Consider the following 19262-nt stretch of genomic DNA (forward strand, 5'->3'; position numbering starts at 1 on the left):
ACAAAAAAGCAACTCCAGACAGAGACATAATGCAATACTGTTGCTTTACAGAGCAATCATGGAATTTCCACTTAATGACGATTCTTGACACGTCACTACGTCATGAATATTCATAAACACGTCGGATACTTCATGGACATTCATGGTCACGCCATCCAGCTTTTGAATATTCATAAACCCTCGCGCGATATGAACTGTGAGATTTGTAGTCATTTAATGGGCTCAGAGCAGTCACGTGTTACGCCGCGTGAGCCTCTTGTGTACATCATTTCCCAGAAGTCTTCGCGTGTTGCGCGAGGGCGTGAGCGTTATACGGGGGAAGATGAAAAATATTCGCAGCAGACTTTTCGCGCACTGGTAAGAAGAAATCCTTAGAAAAATATTCACAATACGTGTTTGAATGTCGGAGAAAGGTCTAGAATAGAGTCGAGGTGTGTTGTATAAAGCGTTTTTACTGTCATGTTTGGACAGCGAAGGATTTTTACCAAACGTGGCCGAAACCAAGTTGGTAAATTAGCTTAGCTGAAGGTGGTGGGAAATCATGTTGACAGCTGTGCTAAGCTAACTCGCTCGCGCAGGCTGTGAGTAACTGAGCTGATATGTGTGTTTGGAAGGGATGTCTCTGTAAAGCAGGTCTGACGTTTAAAAATGTTTTACGCCTTTATGACTGCTTATTAACGCGTTATAACGGCACTTTTTGGGTTCATTTTACCTAACTAGCGTTTGTTGCGCGCGACTTGCTGCTTGTATTTGGCCTGTTTTGATTTGTCTCGTTAGCCACGTCTGCTAACGTTACAGCGACTTCTGCTTTTACCACAGCACAAGGTGTATTTTAGAGGCAAAGTGTATGTTTTGAGGGAATTTATTTCACAATTATTACAATAAATAAATAAATAAATAAAAACCGCATAAAGTTGTAATGAAGCGAATAGTCATAGGAATTGGATGAAATGTGGAGTACTTGTATTTAAACTTAGCGTTTATTTCTGTGCATGAAACTGACTGCACTTTACACTAAAGACACATGTTTGTGTACTTGTCCGGCCTGTGTTGTGTGTGTTTTTTTTGTCAAAGGACTCAGGGGCATGCTGTTAGGAAAATAATCAGTTTGAACGTGTACATGGACAACAATACTCCGATATTAAACCGATTAAGACGATACTCTGATTAATAAACTAGCGTGTAAACAATGATTATTGATGACCTTTATCCGATTAAAGTCATACTCAAAGTAAACTCAAATGAAATTAAGACATGTGGAGTATTCCTGTTTTAGTCGCATTATAGACGTGCATTACAGACATGTACACACCTTAATCACACTATTAATGTCCTATGGGAGTTTTCACCGCATTTTGCGAGAGGACATGTACACACACGGCAGCGCTCAACCGTTTTACGGCAAACAAGAGAGTACAGCTGCGTCCCAAACCGCATATTTACCTACTGTATAGAAGGAGAAATACATGTATACATGGTAAGTATGTGGTTTGGGACGCAGCCCACGGCTTCAAGCAGTCATCTGTTTGCACGTATAGCATGATAAATAATTGACTGCACTTGAAGCTTTCGTAAAAATAAAAAAACCCAAAACTGTATACGGTACCATAACAAAGACCAACTGTATGTCGATACGTGAAATTCTGGAGGGGGTGGCGTGGCATGGAGACGTAATGACGTGTGACATTAATTGATCTATGTTCTATAACATATAAAACAGGAACATGAAAGGAGTATTCTAAAAGCGACTCATGTAAACACCTTAATCACAATATCGTCTTATTCAGAATAAGCTCAATAATTAGATTACTGCTGTCCATGTAAACGTAGTCAGTGTGAAGCACCCAAAAGTTGATTATTAAGCCCAAAGTGTTTTATTTCTCTTATACCAGACTGTAACAGAGTGCTGATACTGGAGACTCCTTACAAAAAAAAACAGTGCAACAAAAGTGTACACACCAGCGCATTAATACAGTATAAACCCTGCGGCTGCAAAAGCCACCGTTTATTAATTCTGGGGATTTGCCGGATAACACGGCCGACAGCGATACATTTGTTTCAGAGATCTATCAGATGGACCGAGGACACGCCAATTTTGTTTGGTCTCGTGGTGCGGGCACTCTCATAAACAGTTTTTTGGAAATTGATAGCGTGTATGAAGCAACAGTAATAACAGTTGCAACATTCAGCTGACTGTGTTGCGATGCTTGTGGCTTGGTGTTAAGCCGTACAGGAATCTGAGGCGGACTCTTTGGCTGTGCTGCTTTCAGGCATGAAGTCATAGATGTTGTGTATCTGAGCTGGTGTATGACTTGTAGGAAAAGCACTGTCCTGCATACTGTAGCTTTACATGTCACGGTTTTCCCTGCAGGCTCTGAAAGCCTTTCTTCCTGGTGGTGTTTGACGGACTATGAGCTCTGGTAAAGCGTCGCACTACAACCACTTCTCAGGAGGTGCTTCATCTACTGCAAACATCAACAACGCCTGTTCATCTGATATTAACAACACGGTAAACGTTTTTCAATTCTTTACTGGCAGTATCAGGAAATAAGTGCCTGTATTTCCCAAGTGACAAAGAAACCACTCCTACTTGTTACACAATAATGTCTCTTCACCTAGAAACAATGCCAGAACTTCACGAGTAACCAGAAACTCTTACCAGTCAAACAGTCTCGCAACAAAAAAGCTGGCCAACTCCTGCTTAGCAGATGTACACTACACTACAGACATGGACTATAGTCCATGTTTACTCCAATAACAAGAGATGTACTCTTAGAGTTATATCGCAAGCACAAGGCTTGCTATGGATTTAAATTTGTTATGTACAAATAGTGTGTGCTTATTTCGAGTATGACTTTAATCGGATTAAGGTCATAAATCGCTGTTTACATGGTAGTTTATTAATCAGAGTATCATCTAGTGTGATTGCCCAACATGTTGTGTTCAAGAGATCTACCAATAGCGGGGTTTCCCGATAACTAAGTCGGGCAGTACCTACCCGCTGATTAATCAACCGAGATTTTTTAAAGGACATACTGAATAAAAACATGACACTCAAAGTAACTTCCTTGTGGAAGGTCCGTGAGACACGTTAGTTTGTTAACGTCATAGCTGCAATAAACAGTTGTTCTTTCACCAGCCTCTTTTATTTTTATTTTCTCCCTTGAAGTAAATAAGAGAAAAAAACAGCCACAGGTTGTTATGTCATTGGGAGACTGCAAAGTCCTGCCTTGAAGATGGCAGAAAACTCACTGGATGTTACAGGCACAATGTTTTTACAAAAGATTCCCAGCACAGGAGAGTCTTCAGAACAGAGCTGTTTATGCTTTTTTACTTTCAGTGAAATGACAGACTGTTTTCTTTTAAGCGAGAGAGAGAGAGATAGAGAGAGAGAGGGGAGCTGGTGAGAGAATGACTGTTTATTGCAGCAATAATGCCGGTGATAACAGAAAGGTAAATCTAGCTATAAACCTTTAAAATGTGTGACTTCTCATTCATGAATAAATGAACCATCATTTGTAATCGTTTACAATTCACTGTGGTATGAGTGGATATGTGTGGTATAACACACTCCAGGCCCTGTGTAATATAAAAAATAATGTGCTGAAGGAGGTTTTGCTTAACACGAAGATTGCTTCCCTATAACTGTATGGTCTCTCCCATGTTATTCCTCACTTACAAAGCATCGTTACCAAATTTCAATTAACATTATAGCTGTTTACACCGAGTTAACATTTTATCAAGTACAGCCTTTCATTTTCTGTTCTCCTCCAACTCTTTTAGAAACCATTTCCCATTCCGCAGCGTGAAGGGTGAGGACCAAACTTGTTTAATTTGTTTGTTCATTTGTTTTTATTGTATTTTCTGTCTATTTATTTGTTTTTTTGTTTATCTTGCACGTTTTATATCTGTTTCTGCGGGCCAGAATGGAGAACGCTTTCGGGCCGTCGTTTTCAGGAGTCGCCCCAGTTAGCAAAGGTGAGTTCAGTTCGGCACAGTTTCTACCACTCTATTCCTTTAGAGGAGGATGAACTTTAGATTTGTGCTAATTGTAAAAGTATAAATTAACCAGGGATGCAACGGCTTCGAATCAAACTCGACCAATCTGCACAGTTATGCATTGCTATTGGTCAGTAGGTGTGTGGTAGATAACGTAGCCAGTGCACCGTGTTTTATTATTATTTTTAAAAATTAATTTCACATGCTATCCTTCATTTATATTGTAGCTTTTATTGTTAACAAATAATAATTTTGAAGGACCAACTCTTTCTTGCATTACTTATGCGGAAGAATTTGAGGTGATGACATTTTAAACTAAACTAAGCATGATTTTGTATGACAAAATCATGCTTTTTGAGTCACAATTTTAATTGCTTGAATTGAGAATTCAGGAGAGCTGTGGTGTAATTGTGTAAAACATGTAATAGATTATTTTTTGAATATTTTCCTCAGAAATGGGGAATTGATTTGTGCCTCTGATTGCTCAGAAGTTGCTGTGTCTGAAATAGGTTTGCTGTAATGAGAATTTGTAATGAATGATTTACACACTGTGATATTTCAGCTGAGACATCCGGTAATTATAAACAGCACCGTCGAACTCCTTCTACCTCCAGCACGCTGACTTTCTCCACTCGAGATGATGACGACGGCATGGTAATTAGCAGTTAAAACTTGATGCTGTGCTTGTTTGCATTTGACAAAATATTTTCACCAGAAAATATTTCCAGAAAGAAATGTTTTCAACTGCTATTAATGAATAAATTAGAGTTTAGTAATTGAACATGCTAGCTAACCCTACATTCGGTTCACAGGCTGGCAATAATTTCCCTTTATCACTTTACTTAGGAGGGCGGCTTAGTGGTTAGCACGTTCGCCTCACACTGCCAGGGTCAGGGGTTCGATTCCCGCGGCTTTTGCATGTTCTCCCTGTGCTGCGGGGGTTTCCTCCCCCAGTCCAAAGACATGCATGGTAGGTTGATTGGCATGTCCAAAGTGTCCGTAGTGTATGAATGGGTGTGTGAGAGTGTGTGTGATTGTGTGCCCTGCGATGGATTGGCACCCCATCCAGGGTGTACCCCACCTTGTGCCTGATGCTCCCTGGGATAGGCTCCAGATTCCCCCGTGACCCTGAAAAGGATAAGCAGTATAGAAGATGGATGGATGGACTTTACTTTGGTCGTGACGATTCAGCCGCATTAAAGGGTCATGAAACCTCCTTCTTTCAGCTCAAGTCTTCCTTTCAATGTTTTTGAAAAATGCAGCTTAAATGGGTGTGGATGGCTGTGCGAAGAAGGTAGGGGGAGTGGGTGTGGCAGGGAAGGGCAGGAGAGGAAAAGGGGGGCTAACCTTCAGAACACTCACAAAAAAGATGGATAGTGACAAATTTTTACTTCTCTCCTCCTGAATCCCCAGGGCTAAATGGAGACACAATTGATAGCGGTGCAGGTTCTCTGCCTTATCTATCTGAACCATTAGCCCCTGGCATCACTATGGAGGAAAACATAAAACAAAACCAGTGGCAGCGCAGATGGGAGAAGTGTTGGAATGGTAGCTAGCTAATAGTCTCGAGCATTTCACAAATAAAAAAGGCTCTTCCCTTCAATGCGGACTCTCATTGCATAGTTTTGCAGGTGACGGCCTGCGGAGCTTTAAGCTGTTTAATTAGCTCAAAACTCAAGTAAAACTCATATTTAAAACTGCTTTCACAGGAAGTCCAAAGTCCACCTTTCTCCAATTCTCATAGCTCTCCAGAGAAAACACACTCGAACTCTTACATCACTGAAACAAACACCTGCGACCCATCTGAATGCCTCTCTCATCTACTACATCTGTAGGAAAGTACTATGTGCTGTCATGAATAATTAAGAGACAGCATCTTCTCATAGGATAAGAACATGCAGTCTCATGAATAATTATGAGACACTGACACGTCATCCCTGTGCTATAGTACATGTCCATGTCACTACCTGTGACGTGTGACACGGTGAGATTTTAAACCCGGAAGACGAAAATAGCGGGGGAAAAGCTCAAAATTAACCAGCTTTCTCCTACAATTAAAATTAATGGATGCTAAGATTGTCTTTTATGGTGTGCGATAAGAACACCTATGTTAAAATCTCAGAAAATGTACTTTAGTGTTTCATGACGCTTTAAAGGCTGTTCCGTTACTTAATGAGCTCGAGTGCTTAGCATAACTTACTCAGAAAGCAATGCTGCGTGTTTGAAAAGTCTAAGAGCAATATAAGCTTATAAACATTCCTCAAGGGCAATAACATGTTTCATATTCGCTTTATTATCAAGCGAAAATCCATATTGTCTTTCTTCCAAACTTGACTGGATATGTGTGTTTTGTGTATCCGTGTGTATAGCCACCCATCGGTTCTTCACGTGGTTCGGACTCGGCCATCTCCATTCGCTCTCTTCACTCGGAGTCCAACATGTCCCTGCGCTCAACGTTCTCCCTGCATGAAGAGGAGGAGGATACGGTGAGCACACAGACAAGCTTCATGTTGGTCCCTGATGCGCATACACAGTCACAATCCTAATAGCACACCTGCCTTTGACAGTCCAGCTGAGTTTGACAGGAGGTTTACACTTGTATGGACTTGCATGCTGGACACTCCGCATAATCTAAAATGAAAAATGTGTAATCAGTAACATGGTGACGTATTCTGTAAGGAGATGCTAATTTAACTTTTTTAGAAGGAGCCTGCTTTGTGACAGTCCTACGTAAAGCTATAACTGTAACCACAGGAGAGTCTTCAGGACAGATGATTTTCCAATTTCCAATTTCTCTGTAACATGACGCTGCACTTTTTTCTTATTAAAGTCGATAGAGAGATGAACGAAGTTGGGAACAATCCACATCATTAAATGTAACTAGGGATAAAATAAGTATGATGTGACATTCATTAATACTAGGGCTGCAACTAATCGATTAGGTGGCTGATAATTTTTTCAATTAATTGATTAATCGGATGGGGGCAAACTTTCAGTACCAATTTTTTTTGTTTATTTAAAATAAAATCCACAAACTGAGTGTTACAAATATAAACTTTAGACTAAAACTTTACACAACTGTTTGTCCAATTATACAAGACTGAAAATAACCCAATACACACACACACACACCCCAGAATATATATTATTCATTTAGGACTGTAGTTTAATTCAGTGCTTTTTGTGCATCCATAAAAATAATGCATAAATACTTATATATATATATATATATATATATAATATAAACTAATATATACGTTTATGTTATATAATAGTATTTATGCATTACTTTTGATAAAAGGTAACGCTGATATAAACAGTAAACTGAAGAAAGTCATTGTCGTTGACTCTGTGTATCGCTGTGGCGTTGACTTGGACGCAACTTATATTTCCATATAAGTAAAAAAAAAACATGCTAGAGTTCCTTTTGAGACAATATTACCTTTCTAAACTTCATACACTAGACGGTAGTGCATAGTGTAAGTGTATAGTACGTCATTTGGAACACAACTTTAGTATTTAATCTCCAAAGCGTGTTTTCGGAACAGAAGTAATGTAGTGAGTAAACGCGCTCCGTGCTGCACGCAGACCAACTAATCAATAGTGAGATTCGTTGGCAACGATTTTCATAATAGATTATAATCCATTTTATTGATTAGTTGTTGCAGCTCTAATTAATACATTTTTGAAAAATTGTAATTTATGGCAAATTTCTGTCGATTAGAGTAATAAACCACATGCTATTATAGAAAAAGAATCAGCTTTGGGGCAGTACCTCTCCCATGGTTGATTATTTTCTTATAACAACACTACCCTTGGTTTGGTTTTATTCCTTACACAATACATGGAGTTGCTAGTTCACCCACCATCTTTTTTTCTTTTTTCTTTTTACTTTATAGGTTTACAATTACTCAGTATATGAGCCTTTGTTGCTCTGCACAGATTTCCAGCTCCCTAATACATCTTTGAATATTCATAGGGATGGCACTGACATGACACTATAAAATGCAGCAGCTGTGTTGGGCATTTAAACACCTGTATATTGTATAAATAAACTATATTCTGTTTTAAACTAAATGATAATGCACTCTCTCACTCTCTTTCTCTGTCTTTCTGTTTCTCAGGATCCGCAGGTTTTTGCTGAACAGCCTTCAGTCAAACTGTGCTGTCAGCTGTGCTGTAACGTGTTTAAAGACCCCGTCATCACCACATGTGGGGTGAGTCTCACTGTGTCAGCTCAAGCTTGAGGTCTTTAGTAATGGCCCTGTAGAACTGTACTAAACCATATTTATATTGGATTTTCTGAATTTTCTAACTGTTAACAAAATGCCTAACTAAAACAACCATTGTAGTAAAGGGGCTGATGTTTATTTTCATTAAAAATGATACGTGATTATAGTATGATGGTGTCTAGGAATTATGTTGTTTATATGTCCTGTATCGTGGTGCACATTTGTAGCAATGTTCGTTGTTTTAAATACCTGTATCTTTTCCTCCGTAGCATACCTTCTGCAGGCGATGTGCCTTAACCTCTGGTAAGAGAACTGTTTTATTTATTATTTTTTTTACAAAAACTTTTCAAACCGTTAAAGCTTCATTGTGTAGGAAAATGTAGACATTTTCCTGCCTGGACATGCATGGTCAATCATGCATTTATAATTAGCTAGATGAATTATAATTACACAGGAAGCCAAGTCTGCTAGGAAAGGGAACCGTAGAAAATAAAAGTGAATCCACCAGTAGCCTATGAAGCACTCAGCTTTAACAGTTTGCCTGCATTGTTGTCATTATATCTCATCTGAATATTGAAGGGAGCACAATTCATTTGTTTATTTGTTCACTCACCAGAGAATTTTAGCAACAAACTGATGGTTAAAGCTTCTTTATAATTTCTCACTTTAACCTTTACATTGTTTGCTAACTACTATTACCATTAAATGCAACATGCAGTGTGAAAATGTAACAGAAGCCCGTCACATGTACATAGCGTTGTCTTGGGTCTCATAAAGAAGAATGATAGAATTAGTTTCTGCCTGCTGCTAGGCTCAACTATGTACCCTTAGTTTAATATTAGCACTGATTTGCTTTACAGCAGGGCTTTGGGTGGTGCTTTGGAGGACTTTGTTACTGATTCTGAAATAAAATGGTCTGAAATAACGGGTCTTACTTTTCCTTTTCTTGTTCATTTTGCCCTCAGTTAAAACAACGCTTTTCATCAGGTTGGAGACCTCAAAACGTATTTTTGAGTGAAGTGGCAACAGAATAGAGCTTGTGAGATGTTGCAGTCATGAGTAACTCTGTGTGTGTGTGTGTAGAGAAATGCCCAGTGGATAACTCGAAGCTCACCGTGGTGGTGAACAACATTGCTGTGGCTGAGCAGATCGGCGAACTCTTCATTCACTGTAAATATGGTGTACGTCCCACCGCTTCAGGAAAACCAGTTGCCTTTGAGGTGGATCCACTGGGCTGCCCCTTCACCATCAAACTCAGCACCAGGAAGTGAGAATGTATTCCTGCATGATGTTTTATCTCTGTAGTTTGGTCATTAGAGTATTGAACAGTGTTGTTCCAGCTGCTGAGGTCGAGTTAAAGCGTCAGTGCTGCTTGAACTTTGGTGTGTTTCTGTGCATTCAGAGATCACGAGGTGAGCTGCGACTACCAGCCTGTGCGCTGCCCGAATAATCCCAACTGCCCTCCACTGCTCACTATGAACCTGGAGGCTCATCTGAAAGAGTGTGAACACATCAAGTGCCCACATTCAAAATACGGGTGAGTAAGAGCGTGTGTGTTTGTGTCTGTGCTTTAAATGTGTGTTTCCGTTGCATGTTTTACTTTTTTATTTGAAACTCATCATGGCATATCTTGGGCATAATGTTGCGTTCTTGTCTTTCTCTCAGATGCACGTTCATTGGGAATCAGGATACGTATGAGACGCACCTGGAAGCGTGTAAGTTCGAGGGGCTGAAGGAGTTCCTGCAGCAGACAGACGATCGCTTCCATGAGATGCAGGTCAGCCAAGGAGTGACGGAGCTCATTCCCGTGCCTCATTCCCGTGCCTCATTCCCGTGTCTCATTCCTGTTCAGCCCTTTATCTAGTCCACTCACACTCTGTCCCTTCTGCTGTAGGTGACTCTGGCTCAGAAGGATCAGGACATTTCCTTCCTACGCTCCATGCTGGGCAAATTGTCAGAAAAACTCGACCAGCTCGAGAAAAACCTGGAGCTTAAATTTGGTAATAATACATTTATTTCTATAAAAAAAACACCCAGCTCAAAATGATAGAGGGTATATTTCTGTCTGTGTGTCTGTTGAACTTGGTGTTCTGGTGTTTGTTCTGAGTGTAAGCTGCTGTTGTGATGTTCTGCAGATGTGCTGGATGAGAACCAAAGTAAACTAAGTGAAGATCTGATGGAATTTCGTAGAGACGCCTCAATGCTTAACGTAAGGGGAAATATTATTAATTACTTGACCCTCAATACATCAGTTCCTTCTTTAATGTTCTGTTGCTCGTTTGCAGTACAGAGAGCCTTTATTTAGTGTTGCTGGAATGCTAATGCATTACTAATCCCTAGCAGTAGAGATACTGTTTAGTTTTAGACAAAGCGTTCTTTTTATCGCACATTCTGGTTTTGCTGTATGTATTTGACTCTCTTTTATTTATTTGTAATTTTTTAATAATATAAATACATAAACTATGAATGATAACCATGTGCATCTCTCTTTTTTTAGGATGAGCTTTCACATATTAATGCCAGGCTTAACATGGGCATCCTCGGCTGTGAGTATTATCTCTGGTTTTTGGATTTTGTTTTTGGACAGTATAGCAGATGCTTTGTTCCAATTGGAGTCAGGAATCCGATAGTATTGTAGAGCAGCTTTAAGGTCATGTCAGATTCCACCCCTGCTCATACCCAATGTGTCTTATTGTAATGTCGAAGTTGTGACGTTAGTTTCCAGGGGATTATCTCTTTAGCTGTACACAATGTATACATCATCACACGTATGTCAGTAACAGAGTGGAGCCTTTTATCTTTTCTTAAGTTGAAACACCATGTTAACAATTTGTACACAACTTTATTTACATCAGAACTCACATTAAAGTAAACTCACTCTCTGGTGAGGTTGGAAACCTGTCGTTGTTTAGCACTTGCTCTTTTCACAGATAGGAGCCTCGTTTATCATTCATCCCCATATTCTGTCATTTTCAACAATCATTGATCGAAAAGCAATATGATCAATAATCCATATATTAATGTTCAACCCTAATTCTGAAAAAAGTTGGGACAGTATGGAAAATGCAAAAAAAAAACCCAAACAAACAAAAAGAGTCATCTGAAAATTCAGTTCACCCTGTACTATATTGAAAACACATTATTAACACATTATTTGATGCTTTGTGAATTCAATTTATATTTGAAAATATACACTCATTTCAAATTTGACAACTGCAACACACTCCAAAAAAGTTGGGACAGTCGACTATTTACCACTGTGTAACTGAGGTTTGACCGGATTCCTTGAATCTTTTAATTATATTGTGCAGTGTAGGAGGTGAAAAAATCCTACCGATTTGTCTATGGGGAATGTTGTTCTCAAAGTCTTGGATTATTCACTGATGTATCTGTTGGCAGATTGGCAAGCCTCGACCCATCCTTGCTCTTGAAGGACTAGGCCTTTTTTGGAGGCTCCTTATATACTATGATTAGACGATTGCCTCACCTGTTTCACATCACCTTTTTATATCAACTTGTCACATTGCTATTAGTCCTAAATTGCCCCTGTCCCAACTTTTTTGGAACATGTTGCATGCATCAATTTCAAAATAAACGTTAACCTTCAAAAACACTATGGAGTTGATTAAGTAAAATATCTGATACCTTGTCTTTTATAAGTTTTTTTTTTTTTTAAATGTCAAAGTACATTTACAAATCACTCCTCTTTGTTTTTATTAGTGTTTTCCATACTGTCCCAACTTTTTCGAATTGAGGTTGTACAATAACTTTTAATTTCTGTATTTTTTCTAGCCTATGACCCTCAGCAGATCTTTAAGTGTAAAGGCACGTTTGTGGGTCATCAGGGTCCCGTGTGGTGTTTGTGTGTTTACTCCACTGGCGACCTCCTCTTCAGCGGCTCCTCAGACAAGACCATCAAGGTAGGGAAAGCTTTACATGTCCACTTTACATTTGTCGCAAAAGTAGAACAATACTGACCATCTGATTTGTGATCGAGCTGATGTTCAGATCAGAGGTCATTTTAGCACTGTACCGTTCCATACGTTCTCTCGTTTTCACTTGTACACGCACCCAAGCGCAGCCCCCGAGCACGACGGCAGTCGTGACTCTATTTGCACCAGAATAATTTCTAAGGATCAGCACTGAGATCAAGACCGATGTTAAAAACAACCGTTACAGCTATGTCAAGCTATGTTTTTCTTTTATTTTTTGCTTTTAAGGTTTGGGACACCTGCACCACATACAAGTGCCAGAAAACTCTGGAGGGCCACGATGGCATTGTGTTAGCGCTGTGTATTCAGGGGTGAGTCTGTGTGACACAAGCGTACACACATCACTCTCTCTCTCTCTCTCTCTCTCTCTCTTTATCTTTAAAGTAACTATTTACATGGGGATTCATAATAAATTTTCTCTTTTTTCCCCTCACACTCTCTTCCCATTCTCTCTCTCATGCAGGAATAAGTTGTACAGTGGCTCAGCAGATTGCACCATCATTGTAAGTGAGCCTGACGCATACACATCTTTTGGAACTTTCATTCTCACAATAATAGTGTCAGCTTACGTTGCTTGCCAGATTTTGCTTATGTGTGTGTGTTCATGTACACATGCAGGTTTGGGACATCCAGAACTTGCAGAAAGTGAACACAATCCGTGCACATGATAATCCAGTGTGCACACTTGTTTCCTCGCACAACATGCTCTTCAGTGGATCACTCAAAGCAATTAAGGTGACTCACACAGAAAGACACTACATAATACTGCATATACATACACTGTGTTACACGTGCTATTCATGCGTATAACATATTAAATAAATGTCTCCTTACAGAAAGCTTCACTGTATTTAGGCGGATGAAAAAAAAAAAACTTTAGGCATAAATGAGACTCAAAAACAGCTCTTGGTGTAGTGCCCTCAGACAGCACAGAGTCTGAACAGTGTCATCACTACTTCATGGATTATTTGTGTGTGTGTGTTTGTGTCTAGGTGTGGGACATTGTGGGCACGGAGCTGAAACTGAAGAAAGAGCTCACTGGTCTGAATCACTGGGTGCGAGCTCTGGTCGCATCTCAGAATCACCTGTATAGCGGATCCTACCAAACCATTAAGGTAAAAGAATATGGTCAGTTATCACAATCTAATGAAATGTCATGGTAAGCTGATATATATTAGAGCTGCACCGATGTAATTGGTATCGACCGATAGTTTAAAAACATCCGATGATCAGGGCTGATTATATCCTGTCAATCAAAAGAGGGCGGGAAAACACATCGATTTCGTGCTGTGTGTAAAGATGATGTCTCTTGTGTGGAATGACGACAAAAATGCAGTTTGTAATGTCTAAGCTCTGCACTGATAAAATTTTACACTGAAGCAGTGAAGCGGGAGTTTCGGTGGTGAGTCTGTTTTCTTTTTTCCCCAGCGCTACTCGCGCTGAAGTAAGGCACTAGTACACTGCTAAAAGATTTAAATGAAGATGAGTGATAAAGTAGTATATATTGCACTGAAAAATATATTTGTAGATATCAAGTTAATGTTAAGGAGTTAATATCATTTTAAAAAAAAAAAAGGTTTGTATTAGGCCTATATATTAACAGTTTGATGTCAATGATGAAGTAGAAATGCTTGTGTTTGTGGAGAGTGAATGTGAGACTAACAGGAGGATTTTTTAGAATTCAGTCAATGTTAATATGAATTAATAACATTCAATAAGTTAAGAAATCTTAATCTTCAGAATTTAGTTCATGTGTTAATGTTAATTAGAGTAATGTGTTTTTTGTTTTTGAGACCAGTTACTGTGAAACAACTTGTTGAAATGGAGAGAATAAATTTTTTATTTGCATTTCTTTCAGAATTGTGGAATTAATTATTATTAATTTAAAAGAAGGTATAAAAGGCAGAACTATCGGTATCGGCCGATATCACTCTGAATAATCAGTTATCTGTATCGGCTGAGAAATGTTGTATCGGTGCATCTCTAATATATATGTGTATGTATGTATGTATGTATGTATGTATGTATGTGTGTATATTGTCATGGACCCAGTTTAAAGCTGTACTTCAGCCATTTATTCGTACCCAAGTAGTTTTGTTATTGAACGGCTTTTAAACAAACACTTTGCCTACTAACTAGCTCTTGCACATTCCCTTACGGGCTAATTTACAGCAGCTGCGACACCTAGATCAGGGGTATATGTCAAGGTTCAGGTGCATAAAATTCCTTGCTTACAAACGTATGGATTAGCAACTAAAGTGAACGAATAGCGACAAGTTAACTTTTAATGCTTAATCCATTAAGAAATGTTGGGGTTTTTTTTTTTTTGGCATTTCATGCTACCACTTTGGTCCACCAGATGAGAACGCCGGTTCCTCATATGAACTGCGGTCTGCCAGTTGGCGACCTACAGCAAGGTGAAATCGGTGTTGTTTTAATTTAAAATCCTTCCAGTGCATTATATCCACTTCAAAATTACACACATAATTTATTTTTGACTTTGTACTTATAAGTATTTATAAGCATAAACAAAGATATGTTTTAAAAAGGGAATCGATTAGGAGGGAAAGAGCAGGAACAGCAATTACATAGAGAACAATGAACTGTACCAGAATCATGTCCTTTCCTATATCTCATGTCATTTCACCTCTTGTTATTGTTATCTCGCTTTCTGTCTAACACTCCCTCTCAGATTTGGGACATTCGTTCTCTTGAGTGCGTCCATGTCCTCCAGACTTCTGGGGGCAGTGTTTACTCCATCGCTGTCACCAACCACCACATAGTTTGCGGCACGTACGAGAACCTCATCCACGTGAGTCGACGCCTCTCCTCCCTAAACGCTATGCCTACATAATGTTGATAGCTGTCTTCCTTTCACGTGCGCACACGCATTTTCTGTGTTCTTGGCATTATTGATGATTTTCTCTATCCTCCCCAGGTGTGGGATATCGAGTCTAAAGAGCAGGTGCGCACACTAACGGGACACGTCGGGACGGTTTACGCTCTGGCTGTCATTTCCACTCCGGACCAGACTAAAGTGTTCAGTGCCTCCTACGATCGCTCACTTAGGGTAAACTCCGAGAATCATTTATACAGACGGCGCGCAACTGATTGATTTATTTTGGTTTGGTTGTCTTGACGTGTATCGCTTGTGTTAACTGTCCAGGTGTGGAGTATGGACAACATGATTTGCACTCAGACTCTGCTGCGCCATCAAGGCAGCGTCACCGCGCTGGCAGTCTCTAGAGGGCGCCTGTTTTCCGGAGCCGTGGACAGCACTGTGAAGGTTGGGCTCATTCTGTTAACTTTTTTTATTCCCGAACTTCATTTCTGTCTTTAGCAATTTTATTTCTTTTTTTTTTATCTAAAGGTGTAAGTTTCTTTTGCTTGATAAACATCAGAAATCTGTTTATTTTGGCTCATCAATATCCACAGAGTTTGGCAGTCACACTTTTTTATTTGTTGAATTGAACTCTCCTTTGTTACCCCTTTGTTGAGCCTCATTGGTTTCATCAAACTAAATTCATGCCTATTTGAGAAGATGAGCGTTAGTATAAAGCTACTTTTTGCCCTCTCATTTAAATTTTTTTTTATTATGTCATTATTATGTCTAACCTTGTTCTCTTTTCTCTTTCCTCAGGTGTGGACCTGCTAAATGATGAACAAATGAAGAACATCTAAAAATCACACGACGGACCTTTAGTGACTTCCAGCGTTGTGTAAAAAAACTGAATACGTGGTGAAGTTGCATCACGTTTAAAGATACCAGCCTGAGCAGGAGTGACCTTCCCCCCCCCCCCCCCGTTTTGATCCGGGACTGCGGCGTCGCCTTAAACCGCTCCGAATGACCAGCGTGTAATAGTCAGCAGTGACGGGACTCGATATACGGTTCTGTATATAGACAATTTCACTCAGTTAAAACGGTGGCTTTTCTGAACAGCAAGCCATGACGTGATGAATCTTGTCTGAGATGCCTTCTCTACTGGGACTCCGCAATTAGATCATCTGAACTGACCACCTTAACTTTTCTCCGATAACATTTTCAGCTGTTTATGGAGCATACTGTATGGGTCAGGGAACAGAGCTTCAATTAATAATAATAATAATAATTCAATTGCTTCTAGATTGAATTGTGTTATGTCGAAGTGCTCGCTACATGAGATTAGCCCTTGATTTTGTGCTTCTCCTTATTAACCACGTGTTTACACTGGCAGCCGCGACAAAAGCGGGCGAAAGTCACGTGCGGTCATGATGCAGGGTTAGTGTTCGACACGTCAGAGAACGTTTGAACAGCTAGATATGCCGTGGCATTTTCCAGCATGTGGGGAAAAAACGGATAATAAAATCTGGGCATGTGAGCACAGTGTGATTTAACGAGCTAAAGGGCAGAGATCGTGGTGAAGGACACAGAGGTCTGCACAGAACAGGAAATAGAGGGAGCAGGTGTAGCAACGACTACATCAGATTGCTCATGCTCCATCTCAGCAAAGTCATATGATCAAGTTAACAGCTAATCAGTATTCACTGTCGTCTAAGTGGAGGAGGGAAAAAAAACGAGTAAAACCTGTTTATATGATGCTATTTCACAGGTTTTTCCCTACGAGCAGCTTTATGACTAACATTCGATATTGCCAAGCGAGAGATTTTTAAAAACATTTTTTATTGTATATACTTAATCACCTAATTAATCAACAGCACACCCTGTTGATGGAAAACAAGGACTAGTTTTCAGTGCGTCATTGTCCACTTCCTAGTAACTGAGTCCACTTCGCCATCCATCTTCATCAGCTCGAATGAAGTAGATGAGGGATCAAGTGAATATCACTCTAGACTGCTGTTTCTTTTTTTGAAATGGTGGATGAAGCTGTTTATACATGAAAACAGGAGCAATAACATACTTCATAAAGGATTTATTTTTTTCTGAATCACTCTGCCTCCTATACAAGCCCTGCATGCATTACTGCAGTTAAACTTGTGTCGCTAGCTAAACATTCTTCTGTATAGCTAGCAGAGAAGCGAGTGAGCGAACTGACTAACACGCGTCCGTTAATGTTGCTAGTGCACTCTCACGATGTAAGATTTTGTCTGGGGAAGTCAGTGAGGGTGTGTAAAGCAGTATTGAAACACTGAGTCTTTTAACTGTTAACCCACATTATGACTGTATTACAGCAGCTCCAGCTTTGGTGTGTGTATGTATGTATGTATGTATGTATGTGTGTGTGTGTGTGTGTGTGTGTGTGTGTATAATGCAGAATACACACCAGAACAGGTCCTACTGTCTGGGTGTCTCACCAAGAACTGCACTGGTGTTTTATTCAGTCACACATGCACTCCTAATATTATAGTGTTAATCATTGTTGACTCAGTTATTCCACTCCATTGTGTTATTGTACCTACTGCTCTCGGCCAATCAGAAGTCACTGTACTGAAGTAAACAGTAGACCAGTGATGATCTTAAATTTCCATCGTCATTGATAATTGCCTACATTTTTATCATGGGTCATGACGTCATCACAATATTGAATAAACTGTTCTGATGAATGTCTTATTTGTCTGTTATTAACACGGTACTACATTGGACCACGTAGACTATAAAGAACAAATGAGAGAATGTATGTCAGAGGAGGGCTGCACTATGGAGCAGTAGGAAACGTGCTCTCCTGATGTTTTTTTGGAAGTGGAGATGACCATGTCATGGTATACTGCTTAACTGATTACTGATTATTTTTCAAAAATATAGTCTGACACAAAGTTTTGATAACTAATTAAGTAAGTAGTTGTATAGTTTTGTTCTCTCATGGAGCTTAGTGGTTAGTACGTTTTGCCTCGCACCTCCGGGGTTGTGGGTTTGAATCCTGCCTCCGCCCTGTTTGTGTGCGTGGAGTTTCCATGTTCTCCCCATGTTTTAGGGGTTTCCTCGCCCAGTCCAAATTGTCTGTAGTGTGTGATTGTGTCCTGTGATAGGTTGGCTCCCTGTCCAGGGTGTCCCTCGACTTCTGCCCCGAGATCCCTGGTATAGGCTCCAGACTCCCCCATGACCCTAAGCGGTATGGAAAATGGATGAACCTGGAATCTTAGCAGACATGCACCACCAGAGAGAGCTGGTTTACATAAATGGGTAAACAGGGCGAAGTCCCCCCCCACGTCTGGATTCTTTTTTGTTGCTAACAAACATCTTAATGTGGAACCAAACGCAACACCAATGGTCATCAGAAAACAGTATGGTAAGAACAGGTGAGACCGGGTCTGATTTCTTTCTAGCCAAGACTAGATTAACATCAGTGAGAGTGAAACGCCACTGTAGATTTTATCTCTTGTTTGAACTATTTTTTTTTTTTAGCCCCCTTCGTTGACACATCCACAGTGATTGAAATAGAGTATTGGGTATAATGAACATGAAAGAGGTGGGATGTTTACTCATCCGTTTTACCTCAAAATGGTTTTCGGAGAGAAACTAAAAGATTCTTATTACATTCTTATTACACCATCGATGATGAAACCTCAAGCAATTGAGGTTGAGCAATTGAGGCACAGCGGGTAAAACTACTTTTAAATGGGCCCAGATTAGATCTCATTAAAATACCCAATGGTTTGTTATATAGATGTTATAAATATGTGTACCCCCCCCCCACCTTCCAGGGACCAAAACTAACTGGGCAAACTAACAATAACATAAACTGTACAATAACATTAATAGTTGGTCACAAGTATTTGTTAACAAACAATAACATTAATACTTGGTTGCAAATCCACTTTAATGTCTGAGGATTCTCTTTCAAGAATTCACAAAAGGTTTTCAGGTTTCCAGGTCTTTTGAAAGATCCCTTCTCACTGTTAAGTTTGTGCTTTTTGTCTGTAGCCATGACAAAATATTTCATTCAGTAAATTTATTTGCAGGGGGGAAAAAAAGGCTCTTGTATTTTAGCTAACTGTAGTAACACAGTCTACTGCCACCATCAGGTGGAAGAAAAATTGCAACGTGTTGGCCGGTGTCACCTACCATGCCAGTTAACATCTGTCTGTGGGCTGCGTTTGGCCC

The 19262-nt window shown here is 39.7% G+C and overlaps 1 protein-coding gene across 4 annotated transcripts; it reads left to right on the forward strand.

Moving 5' to 3' along the window:
- The first annotated feature begins 235 nt into the window (after positions 1–235).
- Positions 236–17768, forward strand: traf7 (TNF receptor-associated factor 7). 4 transcript variants are annotated; one of them, XM_017457234.3, is made up of 23 exons: positions 236–357; positions 2372–2509; positions 3784–3812; positions 3926–3978; positions 4562–4653; positions 6369–6485; positions 8124–8216; positions 8501–8534; positions 9315–9498; positions 9634–9768; positions 9897–10008; positions 10126–10231; positions 10367–10440; positions 10729–10777; positions 12024–12151; positions 12452–12534; positions 12687–12726; positions 12842–12958; positions 13216–13338; positions 14916–15035; positions 15162–15293; positions 15390–15509; positions 15864–17768. In XM_017457234.3, the coding sequence occupies exons 2-23, from the start codon at positions 2411–2413 to the stop codon at positions 15876–15878; spliced, it is 2055 nt and encodes a 684-aa protein (XP_017312723.1). In that variant the 5' UTR covers positions 236–357; positions 2372–2410; the 3' UTR covers positions 15879–17768. The 4 variants fall into 4 exon arrangements, with proteins under 4 accessions (XP_017312723.1, XP_017312732.1, XP_017312737.1 ...); XM_017457243.3 differs by lacking the exon at positions 236–357 and adding an exon at positions 375–431; XM_017457248.3 differs by lacking the exon at positions 236–357 and adding an exon at positions 445–581.
- The last annotated feature ends 1494 nt before the right edge of the window (positions 17769–19262 follow it).

This window comes from Ictalurus punctatus, chromosome 2 (genome assembly GCF_001660625.3).
Source record: "Ictalurus punctatus breed USDA103 chromosome 2, Coco_2.0, whole genome shotgun sequence".
NCBI lineage: Eukaryota > Metazoa > Chordata > Actinopteri > Siluriformes > Ictaluridae > Ictalurus > Ictalurus punctatus.

What these genes read in the sequence shown, in the direction of transcription:
- traf7 (XM_017457234.3), top strand. Translation starts at nt 2,411, where the DNA reads ATGAGCTCTGGTAAAGCGTCGCACTACAACCACTTCTCAGGAGGTGCT. An exon ending in GCGATGTGCCTTAACCTCTG is followed by an intron (nt 8,535 to 9,314) that starts GTAAGAGAACTG and finishes GTGTGTGTGTAG; the next exon opens with AGAAATGCCCAGTGGATAAC. An exon ending in CGTACGAGAACCTCATCCAC is followed by an intron (nt 15,036 to 15,161) that starts GTGAGTCGACGC and finishes TATCCTCCCCAG; the next exon opens with GTGTGGGATATCGAGTCTAA.